Genomic DNA, 14,900 nt, shown 5'->3' on the forward strand with positions numbered 1-14,900 from the left:
AAAATTGACCCCGCCCCAGGGGTCACTTGATTTTACATAGGAAAAACTTTAAAAATCTTCTTCTCAAAAACCATAAGCCCTAGAGCTTAGATATATGGTGTGAAGCATTGCCTTGTGGACCTCTACCAAGTTTGTTCAAATCATGACCCCGGGGTCAAAATTGTCCCCGCCTCAGGGGTTACTTGATTGTACATACATGTAGGAAAATCTTAAAAAATCTTCTTCTCAAAAACCAGAAGCCCTAGAGCTTAGATATTTGACATGTAGCATTGCCTAGTGGACCTCTACTAAAGTTGTTCAAATCATGACCCCGGGGTCAATTTTGACCCCGCCCTAGGGGTCACTTGATTTTATATATGAAAATCTTCAAAATTTTTCAAAAAATAAACCAGAAGGCCTAGAGCTTAGATATTTCACATGTAGCATGGCCTAGTGGACCTCTACAACATTTGTTCAAATCATGCCCCCGCGGGTTCAAAATTGACCCCGCCCCAGGAGTCACTTGATTTTACATATGAAAATCTTCAAAAATTTTCTAAAAATAAACCAGAAGATATTTGACATGTAGCATTGTCTAGTAGACTTCTACAAAATTTGTTCAAATCGTGACCCCCGGGGTCAAATTGGCTCCGCCCCATGGGGTTACTTGATTGTACATAGAAAAATCTAAAAAAAATTCTAAAAATAAACCAGAAGGCCTAGAGCTTCAGGGTTCACACAGACTTGAAAACTCGTTGAATTTCAAGCTGCTAGATGAAAAGTGCTTGAATTTGCAAAAACCTCCTTAAAACTCCTTTAATTCGTTTCTTGCCTTGAAAACTGCTTGAAAAGTGCTTGATTTTATGATAAAAGTCTTTGAATTTCCTTCTTCTGAAATTTTGGTCAGCTTAATAAAAATAGATCGTAAAAGACGCTTTGTTATATGTACGCATTGCCATGTTTTATGTCTACATAACCTATGTGTATCGTACGATACAGGTTTTAAACAGACTGGGACTAGGAAAATTACGACGTGTAAAAATTACGGACACCATTTCCGTTACCGATATTGAAGAAAGGTGGCAGGGGAGCGGTTTCGTAGTTTGACCCCGGTCGATTTTCTGTATAAACAGGACAGGATAGATATAAAGGCATATCTATCTTACTGGTTATTTATCATTATTAATTCTTTAATATATCTGGGGAATGAGGAACGGTTAATGATTCTACATGGCGGGTGTTTTAAAATTCCTAGCTCCGTACTTCCGGTTGAGGCTAAAACATAAACGTCAGAACAAAAAGTCGGCCAGACGCTCGGCTGTCATCCATCCACTTTTTTTCAAGTGAAAATTAGGGAAATAAAGTGGTGGTTGGGAGACACATTCCACACCACCTGGGTATGCATCTATGTTCGCATTATACATATATGCTATGAAATTGGATTTAAAAATATAAAATGGATGAATGGCAGAGTTCAAAGTGAGGCGAGGTTAGGCTAATTTTGGTCTATAAAATTTGGGTGATTTGGCCAAATTTCACTACATCTGGCATGGAAAGCGACAGGTGCATAGGACCGGAGAGTCGTCTTTATGTAGTCTATAGTATCTACAATGGTCCATAGTAGTTTCAAAGAAAAATAAGCAAAAACGAGATTTCTATGGATATTTCAACACTGGTACCCACACGTCAATGTGGAATTCGCAAATCTGCACTCCCCTGCCACCTTAAGGAAAATAGACAGATTTTTAAACCACTCAAATATTGACTTTTTGCATGTATTTAAACCCATTATGGAATGAACTGTAACCTATAGTAGTTTTTACTCATTTCTGAGTACTAAATTCGGCCTAGCGAGTCCCAAAATGGCAGTAGGTGGCCTTATAAAAATGAAGCTAAGGACCCCCAGCCAGTAGGATTCGTATCATAAAACGGCCAAAAGAAGAAATTAGTGCCTATATAATGACTATTCATGCCATTTTGTTTAAAAGCAGCACATGTGTCTATATCTAGCAATGCCATTAAGCTATATAGTGGCTGGGGTGGCCCCAAAGGATGGATGGGTGGCCTTTAAGGGGTGTCCCGATAGGATAAGTACGGTAATCTGCATTTGTATACCAAAATTATGTTAAAAGTGCATGGTTTTAACATTTGAAAGGCTTTAAAGTGTAAATATCATGTTAAATTAACTTTAAAGGCAGTAAATCGTTTTTCGGGGTTACTTTGATTCAGAATGCAAATTTTGGCTGATTTTTGCGTGGAGGGGTGGGCACTTTTGTTGGCTTATTCACCGGCTATCTCGTAACCCTTACAGAAGAAAAAGGCCTGCTGCGTACTCTTGCTGTGTACATACAGCGTATATGATGCGTACATGATGTGTACTGAAATCAAGGGCTTTAAATAGTACGCAGGATATACACCGCACATACACCGATAGTACGTTTGTAGTACACTTTTGACATGCAAATGAGCTCTGCCGCATACTACTTGCTGCGTACATGCTGTGGACTATATAGTACACAGGATGTACGCTGGAGGAATTTAGTATGCGGGAAATAGTACGCAGCATGTACGCGGCACATACACTTTTCACATGCAAATGAGCCTGCGGTGTACTACCCCTGCGGTGTACATGTTGTGTACTCCTGCGGCGTACATGCTGTGTACTCCTGCGGCGTACATTCTGTGTACTCCTGGCCTGAGTCCTGCGGCGTACATGCTGTGTACTCCTGCTGCATACATGCTGTGTACTCTTGTGGCGAAACTGCTGTGATAATGTAAATTCCTTACCCCACCAACTTTCTTATGCAAATGCTGATCATTTGGACAGAAAAAAAACAGAAAAAAGATAAGTGACATGCATCAATAAGTATTTACCCTTACCAAAATAATGTAGATTGATGTTATCAAATAAATTAGTATGCTTTTCTTCATCCACTTTTCAATGAAATAAATCAATTTTTGTAGCATGTAATTTGGTAAACATCTGAAGAAAATGGCGTAACTGCATCAAGGGGAAACAACTTTAATGCAACTAAATATAAGTGTTATAAATTTCGAAGTATCTGCGGTGTACATGCAGTGTACTATTTTCTTGTACAAGTCCCTCCTGCGTACATGCAGTGTACTCCTTAAATTTTCAGAGTCTGTGCTGCGTACTTGAAGTGTACTAGTGACCTCCTGCGTACATGCTGTGTACTCGTCGGAATAGTACGCGGCATGTACGCGGCATGCGGTGTATGTAAAATGTACTCCTCTGGCATACTACTGTGTTTGCGGCATATACACAGCAAATACGCAGCATGTACGCCACAGAGGCTTGCTTCTGTAAGGGAAGGTACAGCAATACTTTTTGTTCAGTTGATATCACTATAAGTGTCTTAGGATTCAGGACAGGTTACATTTTATTTTATTTAAACATCTTAAAAACTTAAGGTGGCAGGGGAGCGGTTTCGTAGTTTGGCCCCGGTCGATTTTCTGTATAAACAGGACAGGGTAGATATAAAGGCATATCTATCTTACTGGTTATTTATCATTATTAATTCTTTAATATATCTGGGGAATGAGGAACGGTTAATGATTCTACATGGCGGGTGTTTTAAAATTCCTAGCTCCGTACTTCCGGTTGAGGCTAAAACATAAACGTCAGAACAAAAAGTCGGCCAGACGCTCGGCTGTCATCCATCCACTTTTTTTCAAGTGAAAATTAGGGAAATAAAGTGGTGGTTGGGAGACACATTCCACACCACCTGGGTATGCATCTATGATCGCACTATACATATATGCTACAAAATTGGATTGAAAAATATAAAATGGATGAAGGGCAGAGTTCAAAGTGAGGCGAGGTTAGGCTAATTTTGGTCTATAAAATTTGTGTGATTTGGCCAAATTTCACTACATCTGGCATGGAAAGCGACAAGTGCATAGGACCGGAGAGTCGTCTTTATGTAGTCTATAGTATCTGCAATGGTCCATAGTAGTTTCAAAGAAAAATAAGCAAAAACGAGATTTCTATGGATATTTCAACACTGGTACCCACACGTCAATGTGGAATTCGCAAATCTGCACTCCCCTGCCACCAAAATGTCGTGTATTTTCAACAAAAAGTGGCTTGTATCCTATCAGTGGCTGGTCGAGCACGAAAACAAACGGAAAGCCATGTGCAAATATTGTAACAAAGTTATTGACATTAGTTCAATGGGTGAATCGGCGCTGAAATCGCACGTCAAGTCTAAGAAGCACAAGAAAAATGTACCTGATCGAGAGTCACCCATGGCCACTCTTTATTGTCTTTACTATTCCACCTTTGCCCCCAGCAGCCAGAGGCACCTAAAACCTGATCTTATATGACATGATAAGTCGCTGTTGATGTAAGAAGTGTTGATCAATTGTTTGCCAGTCATTTTGTGTGTGATAAAGTGTTGATCAGTTGCAAATTGGAACTTTATAGAAAAACTTAAATCATGTGATAGTCATTTTGGATATAAGAAGTGTTCACCAATTGTATGCCAGTCATTTCGTGTGTAATAAGTGCTTGTTCAATTTTTTGCTTATCCTTGAAAACGTAATAAAAGTCCTTGAAAACTCCTTGAAAACCCCTTGAATTTTTTGTCAGTCTGGCTGTATGAACCCTGAGCTTAGATATTTGACTTGTAGCATTGCCTAGTGGACCTCTACAAAATTTGTTCAAATCTTGACCCAGCCCCAGGGTTACTTGATTGTGCATAGGGAAATCTTCATAAAATTGCTAAAAATAAACCAGAAGGCCTAGATCTTAAAGCTTTAGCTAAGAAATTTGTTCAAGCAAGCACCTCTACTCAGGTGAGCGATATAGGGCCATCATGGCCCTCTTGTTAAGCATGTACTGATTCAAAGGTTTATTATGTCTCCCCCAGGAGACATATTGTTTTTGCCCTGTCCATCCGTCCTTCCGTCTGTCCGTCCGTACACTTCATTTCCGAGCAATAACTGGAGAACCATTTGACCTAGAACCTTCAAACTTCATAAGGTTGTAGGGCTGCTGGAGTAGACGACCCCTATTGTTTTTGGGGTCACTCCATTAAAGGTCAAGGTTACAGGGGCCTGAACATTGAAAACCATTTCCGATCAATAACTAGAGAACCACTTGACCCAGAATGTTGAAACTTCATAGGATGATTGGTCATGAAGAGCAGATGACCCCTATTGATTTTGGGGTCACTCCGTCAAAGGTCAAGGTCACAGGGGCCTGAACATTGAAAACCATTTCCGATCAATAACTAGAGAACCACTTGACCCAGAGTGTTGAAACTTCATAGGATGATTGGTCATGAAGAGTAGATGACCCCTATTGATTTTGGGGTCACTCCGTCAAAGGTCAAGGTCACAGGGGCCTGAACATTGAAAACCATTTCCAATCAATAACTAGAGAACCATCTGACCCAGAATGTTGAAACTTGATAGGATGATTGGTCATAAAGAGTAGATGACCCTTATTGATTATGGGATCACTCCGTCAAAGGTCAAGGTCACAGGGGCCTGAACATTGAAAACCATTTCTGATCAATAACTAGAGAACCACTTGACCCAGAGTGTTGAAACTTCATAGGATGATTGTACATGCAAAGTAGATGACCCCTATCGATTTTGGGGTCACTCCATTAAAGGTCAAGGTCACAGGGGCCTGAACATTGAAAACCATTTCCAGTCAGTAACTTGAGAACCACTTGACTCAGAATGTTGAAACTTAATAGGATGATTGGTCATAAAGAGTAGATGACCCCTAACGATTTTTGGGTCACTCAGTGAAAGGTCAAGGTCACAGGGTCCCGAACATTGAAAACCATTTCCGGTCAGTAACTTGAGAACCACTTGACCCAGAATGATGAAACTTCATAGGATGATTGGTCATGCAGAGTAGATGAACACTAACGATTTTAGGGTCACTCTGTTAAAGGTCAAGGCCACAGAGGCCTGAACATGGAAAACCATTTCCAATCAATAACTTGAGAACCTCTCGACCCAGAATGTTGAAACTTCATAGGATGATTGTTCATGCAGAGTAAATGACACTTATTGTTTTTTTGGGTCACTCCGTTAAAGGTCAAGGTCACAGGGGGCCTGAACATTGATAACCAGTTCCGATCAATAACTTGAGAACCACTTGACCCAGACTGTTGGAACTTCATAGGATGATTGAACATGCCGAGTAGATGACCCCTATTGATTTTGGGATCAGTCTATTAAAGTTTAAGGTCACAGTGGCCTGTTCATGTAAAATCATTTTTTGGAAATAACTTGAGAACCACTTGACCTACAATGTTGAAACTTAATAGGATGATTGGACATGCAGAGTAGATGACCCCTATTTATTTTGAGGTCACTTGATCAAAGGTCAAGGTCACAGGAGCCTGAACAGTGACTTGAGAACCACTAGGCCACGAGTGTTGAAATTTAGCGGGATGACTGGACATGCCAAGTAGATGATCCCTATTGCAGCCAACCATCAGTGTCTCTTTGACTTTCGCTTCTGACCCCTATTGACTTCTTGCCTATAGGACTTTGCATTGGGGGAGATATGCGCTTTTTTACAAAAGCATTTTCTAGTTACCATTTGTCTTAGCATAGTTCGAAATAGATTCTTGAATTTCAAAGTGTTACTTTGATAAAGCACTTAACCTCTCAGTAAGTATGTCTTAAGGTCCTATGTCAAACCTGATAAGAGTGGATGAAATTTACACTCTTGCCCTTTCTGTCTGACACCTGAACTTGGTTGAGCTATTAATATACAGTCTAACCTGTCTTAAGCAGCCAGCCAAGGGAAGCAGACAATTTGGCCGCTTAAGCCAGGTGACCGCCGATCGGAGGTGCAGCCAGTATATGTATTTTTCAGACTTCTGACCAGTTTATAGCCATTAGGCCCATTTCTTTTTGGGTTTTCCATTATTATTTTACCAGAATACAATGACGTGCATTTGCCTTCGCAGTACGAATGGTCTTCTTAGCAATCTAAAACTCCGGCGTGTTTTTTTTTACCACAAAAATTGTTACAGTCAATTTTCAAACTTCAAAACAAGTTTGTTTACAATTTTCGCCATTTTGGTAAGGGAAGCTACTCTCGGCGCTTATTGTCTACGCTAAATCAAAGATTGCCGTTACGTTTGTAAAAGATAGAGTGGTTTATATTTTTTTTTTCAAACACAATTAATTTCGTATAAATTTAATAGTATTTTCATGACAGAAGTATAAAAAAATCACAAATATTATGCTACTAATTAGTTATCGAGTATTATTTTTAACCGAAGTCAAACTGTGAACAACAAAATTGACACGAGGTGACACGCTAATTACCGATAATTACTGGCCATTTGATCATAACAAAAGGGGATTACACCTTTGGTTATCAGTTTTAATTGAGAAGCTCATGTCATTTTGTCGTTCTTGTGGTGAAGTCACGCGAAACCTAGCAACCACGTGCTTCTCAAAATCGGGTATCTTCGGCGATTATTGCCTAAAAATAATTGGTTTTAGAAGAAAAATGGCCGCTGAAAGGGGTCAAATACGGCGGTCGGGAGGCAATTTCGGTGGCCGCTGAATAAAGTGATAAAATAGAGGAAAATCCGTCGGGGGCGTCATAAAATGGCCGCTGAACGGAGGTGACCGCTGATCGGAGGTGACCGTCAGTACAGGTTAGACTGTAGGTGGATGGTCAAGGATAATTATGTGTATTTCATGGTATTGCATCCATTATCCTTTGTCCTGCGTCAACATTTTTTACTACAACATCTTCCCCTTTGAAACTACTGGTCAGAATAACAACAAACTGTGTTTGTAGTTTTCACGAGGAGCTCTCTCAAGTTCCTTCAAATGGTTTCGCTTTGCCCCTTTTAGGGATCGCCAGAGCTAAAAATAAAAAGACGTTTAAACAACTTCTTCTGTGGCACCCTTTTATGGATCTCAATATTGAATACAGAAATAAAAATAGAAAAGACATCTTTTCATTATCAATTTGATGGCTTTTTTCCAAACCTGGACTGTAGCATCTTTGTATAAACCTCTCAGTGACTTTCAAATGGTTCTTGGTCCCTTTGAGGGGTCACCAGAACTAAAAATAGAAAAACTCTCATAAAGCAGTTGATGGGTACTCACTAAACTTGGTCTGTTGCATTCTTGTATGACCCTCTTTCAAATTTATTAATCCCCCGCCGTGGCGGAGGGATTATTGGAATGGTCTGCGTCCGTCCTATGTCCGTCCGTTCTTCCGTCCGTAACAAAATCGTGTCCGGTCCATATCTCCTAAACCCCTTGAAGGATTTTCATGAAACTTGGGTCAAATGATCACCTCATCAAGACGATGTGCAGAACCCATGAGTCAGCCTGGTTGGTTCAAGGTCAAGGTCACAACTGAAGGTCAAAGGTTTGAGCCTGCCATTTTGTGTCCGCTCTATATCTCCTAAACCCCTTGAAGGAATTTTATAAAACTTGGGTCAAATGATCACCTCATCAAGACGATGTGCAGAACCCATGAGTCAGCCATGCCGGCTCAAGGTCAAGGTCACAACTCAAGGTCAAAGGTTTGAGCCTTCCATTTTGTGTCCACTCTATATCTCTTAAACCCCTTGAAGGAACTCTATAAAACTTGGGTCAAATGATCACCTCATCAAGACGATGTGCAGAACCCATGAGTCAGTCATGCCGGCTCAAGGTCAAGGTCACAACTTAGGGTCAAAGGTTTGAGCCTTTCATTTTGTGTCCGCTCTATATCTCCTAAACTCCTTAAAGGATTTTCATCAAACTTGGGTCAAACGATCACCTCATCAAGGCGATGTGCAGAAATTATAAGTCAACCATGCCAGCTCAAGGTCAAGGTCACAACTAAGGGTCGAAGGTTTGAGCTTTCCATTTGGTGTCCACTCTGTATCTCCTTAACCCCTTGAAGGATTTTCATCAAACTTGGGTCAAACGATCACCTCATCAAGGCAATGTGCAGAACTTATGAGTCAGCCATGTCGGGTCAAGGTCACAACTGAAGGTCAAATGTTTGAGCCTTCCATTTCGTGTCCGCTCTATATCTCCTAGACCCCTTGAAGGAATTTTATAAAACTTGGGTCAAATGATTACCTCATCAGAACGATGTACAGAAATTATGAGTCAACCATGCCAGCTCAAGGTCAAGGTCACAACTAAGGGTCGAAGGTTTGAGCCTTCCATTTGGTGTCCACTCTGTGTATTTCCTTAACCCCTTGAAGGATTTTCATCAAACTTGGGTCAAATGATCACCTCATCAAGAACTCATGACTCAGCCATGTCAACTCAAGGTCAAGGTCACAACTGAAGGTCAAAGGTTTCAGCTCTGTATCTCCTAAACCCCTTGAAGGATTTTCATAAAACTTTGGTCAAATGATCACCTCATCAAGACGTGGTGCAGAATTCATGAGTCAGCCATGTCAGTTCAAGGTCAAGGTCACAGCTAAAATCAAAGGTTTACCCTTTCACTATCCATAGCAGTGGCGGGGGATTTAGCTGTATTTTAGACTGCCTTGTTTTTTTTGGATGAATGTTTTTTTCAGACTAAACAAAATTGTTGCATTTCATTATATGATTTGTCATGGCACATATATTTAAAGTCAAAATGTCAAGGTCAGGTGAGCATCTTTAGGGCCTTATGACCCAGTTGTAATATTATAATACTGTTATTTGTGTTTATAGGCAAAAGGATGGTGAAGTACTCTCCCCTATTCAGAGTGATGTGATCAGTGATCTTAAACAAATATTCCCGAACTACAATGTGAAATTAATCAAGAAAGCAGTGTGTCATCCCGGTAATCTCTTTGAACCTCTTGCGAAGCCAACACTTCTCCAGCGTTGTATTGATGACTTGTTAGATAGGAGAACAGCATTAGAAGCAGATACTGATGCTGACCTTGACTATGAAGATATCTTTGAAGATGACAACAATGTTGGAACAGGTCTTGATTTAGAAAATACTACACCCAGAATTGCTGTGCTGACTGAAGGAAACCATAACACTTTTAATGGTATATTCTTTGCTTTTAGCTTACCAGAACTTTATTGTGATTACTCACTGTAAGTTGTCTTTCTGTGCTGCTAAAAATGACTTCGGGGCCATTTAAGTAGTGATTTAAGGTGCAAAGGGGGGTCCTAGCTTTATGACTTTAGTTCACTTGAACTAAGCACTCTCAAGTATTCACTGATGGTCATTCATCCATAGTCTGTTGACCTGCATCAACATTTTAACTTGAAACAGCTTGTGCTCGGAAGCTTATAGACAGACAATCTTTGTCACATGGTTTAATGGGTCGCCAGAACTTAAAGTAGAAAAAAAACCCATTTAAATAACTATTCCACATGAACCACTTAATTGGAGACAAATATTCCAAAACTGTGACAAAAATGTAGATTCTGCAATAACATTAAAAGTTCAAGAGATATTTTTATGAAACTTGGTATATTGATAGAAGACAATCTGAAGAACTTGCATGCTATCTCATTTTCTCTGTCGGTTTCATCCATCTGTCTGTCCTTCTGTTGGTCACAAAGTCTGTGATAACTTTTAAATTAAAAGTACAAGAGATTCTTCATGGGAACTGGGACAAACATAGAAGTAGGTATGTAGAATATGCACATCATTTTCTCGTTGTGTGCCTTTAACAGTTTTACTGTTAACACTTAGCCCAGTCTTAAAGGGACTGGCCTTCAGATCGTTCGACAAGAAAAAAAATAATTTTTTTTAGATATCTGGAAATAAATGCTATATTTCTTAAGAAGACTTTAAAACTTAATTACTGACAAACTATATGTTATGGAAACTCATAAGAATTTGCTGTTTTTACTACTTTTTACAATGAAAATCGAAAAGCGTTTGTAACGCTTTTAGTCCAGGTAAACTGTCTCGATTATAAATATCTATATTTTGAAGTCGTAAATCACTACATCCGCTATAGCGATATTGGTTACGACGACGGGAGAATGTCTTTATTGCCACGGCGGTCCAGGGTTCGATTCCCGACATGGCCAACTTTTTTCTGGATTTGGAATTTTTAAAATATTTTAGAAACAAAAATTCATATTCTAATGTTCATAATATGACCAAACTTCAGTTTGAAAGAAAGATTTTTTTAGCCAAATCTGGAGGTCAGTGCCTTTATGGAAACTTGGTCAGAATGTTTCACTCAGTAAAATGATCTGAGATGAGTTTATTTTCTGTCTGATTGTCACATATTTTGTCAAATTGTTCGTCTTTATGAGATCTAGGTCAAATTCAAAAATAGTGAAAGTTGTTCAGGGTGAGTTATTAGCATAGGTGGGTGGTCTTTCGTCTGTCGTCCATCTTCCTGCGTCAATATTTTTACTTAAATATCTTCTTCTGGTCAGTTACACCAAATTTGGTCAGTAGTATCCATGTATGGACCTCTATCAAGTTTATTGAAATGATTCACATTGGCCCCTTTTAGGGCTTACCAGAGCTAAAAATAGAAAAACGTTTCTTATGAACCACTAGATGGATCTTCATCAAACTTGGTCTGTAGCATCATTATAAGGTTTTGTCTAAAATTTGTTCAAGTGGGGGCACTTGGCCTTTGTAGGGGCTGCAAGAGCTTAAAAAAGAAATACTGTTGAACGACTTCTTCTCATGAACAGCATGATGGGTCTTCATCAAAATTGGTCTGTAGCATCATTAATAGGTCCACTCCCCATTTTGTTGAAATGGGAGCAGCAGGGCTCTTTTAGTGGCCACTAAAGCTAAAATAAAAATAGGGTTTTGTCCAAATGGGGGTGATTTAGGGGCCACTAGAACTAAAAATAGAAATGCCTTTAAACAACTTTGTCTCATGAACCAATGGATGGACCTTCATCAGATTTGATCTGTAGCATCATTATAAGGTTCTCTCCCAAATATATTCAAATAGAGATGCTTTGCCCCTTTGAAGAGCCACTGGAGCTAAAGATAGAAATGCCTATAAATGACTTTCTCATGAACTGCTTGATGGATCATCATCAAACTTGAGTTGTAGCATCATTATAAGGTCCTGTACCAAAGGTACTCAAATGGGGGCAATTAGCCACTTTTATGGAACATGATAGCTAAAAATAAGAAAACCGACTTCTTCATATGAAGCACTGGATGAATCTTAATCAAACTTGGTATGTAGCATCATTGTAAGGACTCCTGCCAATTTTGTTCAAATGGGGATGTTTGGCCCCATGTAAGGACCACTAGAGCTAAAAAAAAGAAATATAGTTTACTGTCGAAAACTAGAACCGGAACAGCCTAAGCCCGTGCAACTTCACACCTTGCCGAGTGAAGCCGCTAAGTGTCAGACGTGTGCTCAACTCGTTAATTACATCTATCAAGGTGACAGGTGGCTTTTGTTTGCTGTGTTTCTAAGAATAAAATAAATAAACTTGAAAGATTGTTTCATTCTTCTTTCAAACACTCGTCAAATCAGCATTGTGCTTTGATACAATGTGAATGTCAGTTTTTAGCCTAGACGACAGTGATAATTGTATTTGTTGGTGTATTAGTCTAACTTATCTACACGTACATGCATCACATGAAGAATCGATAATTGTGACAAAAAGAGAATTAAGCTCAGACTTGTACCAGGCAAAATATTTGTTAATGTTCTCATTATGACTCTCCCCACTGGGGGAGACATATTGTTTTTGCTCTGTCCGTCTGTCCTTCCGTCCATCCTTCACACTTCATTTCTGATCAATAACTGGAGAACCATTTGACCTAGAACCTTCAAACTTCATAGGATGGCAGGGCTTATGGAGTAGACGACCCCTATCGTTTTTGGGGTCACTCCATCTGAGATGATTGGTCATGCAGAGTAGATGACCCCTATTGATTTTGGGGTTACTCTGTTAAAGGTCAAGGTCACAGGGGCCAGACCATGGAAAACCACTTCCGATCAATAACTTGAGAACTACTTGACCCAGAATGTTGATACTTCATAGGATGATTGGACACGCAGGGTAGATGACCCCTATTGATTTTGGGGTCACTATATTAATGGTCAAGGTCACAGGGGCCTGAACATGGAAAACCATTTCTTGTCAGTTACTTGAGAACCACTTGACTCAGAATGTTGAAACTTCATAGGATGATTGGACATGCAGAATAGATGACCCCTATTGATTTTGGGTTCACTTTATTAAAGGTCAAGGATGCAGCGGACAGAACATGGAAATCCATTTCCGGTCAATAACTTGAGAACCATTTGACCTAGACCCTTCAAACTTTATAGGATGATTGGACTTACAGAGTAGATCACCCCTATTATTTTTGGGGTCACTTCATCAAAGGTCAGGGTCACATAGTGCTGAACATAGAAAACTCTTTCCAATCAAAAACTTGAGAACCACTTGACCCAGAATGTTGAAACTTAATAGGATGATTGGACATGCAGAGTAGATGACCCCTACTGATTTTGGGGTCACTCCATCAAACATCAAGGTCACAGGGGTCTGAATATGGAAAACCGTTTCCAGTTCATAACTTGAGAACCACGAGGCCCAGAATGTTGAAACTGAGAAGGATGATTGGACATGCCAAGTAGATGATCCCTATTGTAGCCAGCCATAGTCTCTTTGTGTCTCTTTGACTTTCGCTCATGTCCTCTATTGACTTCTTGCCTATACTACTATGCATTGGGGGAGACATGTGCTTTTCTACAAAAACATCTTCTATTTTATATTTGCATTTAAACAAAATAACATAACATAATACGATCATGCATCAGGCATTCATTATGTATTGCAAATTCAGACAATACCATGTTCGACCAGAGATTGATCTTCATCAAACTTTGTAGCATCACTGTTAGGTTCTCTCTCATATTTATTCAAGTTAGGGTGATTGGCCCATTTAAGTTTCCCTAAAGTTAAAAACGGAAAAAAATTTTTTTTAATGACATCTTCTCATGAAACTTTGGGTGGATTTTCATTTAACTTGGTATATAGCTTCATTGGAAGGCTCTATCTCAAAATCAAATGGGGGCTTTTGGGTCCTTTTAGGGGCCTCTGGAGCTAACAATAGAAAAAACATGTCATGAACTGTTTGATGGATGTTTATCAAACTTAGTCTGTAGCAACATTGTAAGGTCCTCTCTCAAATTTGTTCAATTGATTCTGCTTGGTCCCTTTTAGGGAACATCAGAGGTAAAAATAAAAAAAAATAAATAGCTTATTATCCCCCGCCAAAGGCAGAGGGATATAGTTTTGGCGCCGTCTGTCCGTCTTTCAGTCCAACCATCCGTCCAGAGCAATATCTAGGAAGTGGTTTGGAATATTTAAATAAAACTTCATATACATGTTCACCACTATAGGGAAATGCGGCCCGTCAAGTTTCAGTCAGATTGCCCAAGTAACAAAAGTTATGGCCCTTAGGAATTTTAATGTTAACCATATAGGGTACTATAAATATGGCAATTTCTTATTCGTAACTTTTGACATATTTGACCTAGAACTATGAAACTTTATTGAATTTAGATCACCATAATGTGGTAGTCAACACTCAATTTCGTCAGGAACTCCTTAGTAACTTCAGAGTTATTGCCCTTTAATTGTTTAAAAATCCACATATTGTGAAGTTTTGTACCCTCTTCTGGTCCCCACAACCCCTCCTAAAAAAAAAGAAATATATATATATATATATATATATATACATTTTTATACGCCCGAAGTGACGTATTATGTTATGACGCTGGTGTCTGTCTGTCCGTCTGTCCGTTAGCAATTTCGTGTCTGCTCTATAACTCTTGAACCCCTTAAAGGATTTCAAGGAAACTTGACACAAATGTTCACCACACCAAGACCATTTGCAGAGCACATGTTTTGGATGTCTTGCTTCAAGGTCAAGGTCACACTTAGGAGTCAAAGGTCACATCAGTTTGTTTCGTGTCCGCTCTGTAACTCTT

At 39.4% G+C, this 14,900-nt stretch overlaps 1 protein-coding gene across 2 annotated transcripts in view; it reads left to right on the forward strand.

The window, feature by feature from the left end:
- Window positions 1-14,900, forward strand: part of LOC128555138 (uncharacterized) — a 94,244-nt gene that overhangs the window by 22,500 nt on the left and 56,844 nt on the right. For both annotated transcript variants that reach the window (XM_053536646.1, XM_053536647.1), the window contains exon 3: window positions 9,664-9,992. In XM_053536646.1, coding sequence (XP_053392621.1) covers window positions 9,664-9,992 — 329 coding nt within the window. The remainder of the gene's footprint in view (window positions 1-9,663; window positions 9,993-14,900) is intronic.

This window comes from Mercenaria mercenaria, chromosome 2, assembly GCF_021730395.1.
Source record: "Mercenaria mercenaria strain notata chromosome 2, MADL_Memer_1, whole genome shotgun sequence".
NCBI lineage: Eukaryota > Metazoa > Mollusca > Bivalvia > Venerida > Veneridae > Mercenaria > Mercenaria mercenaria.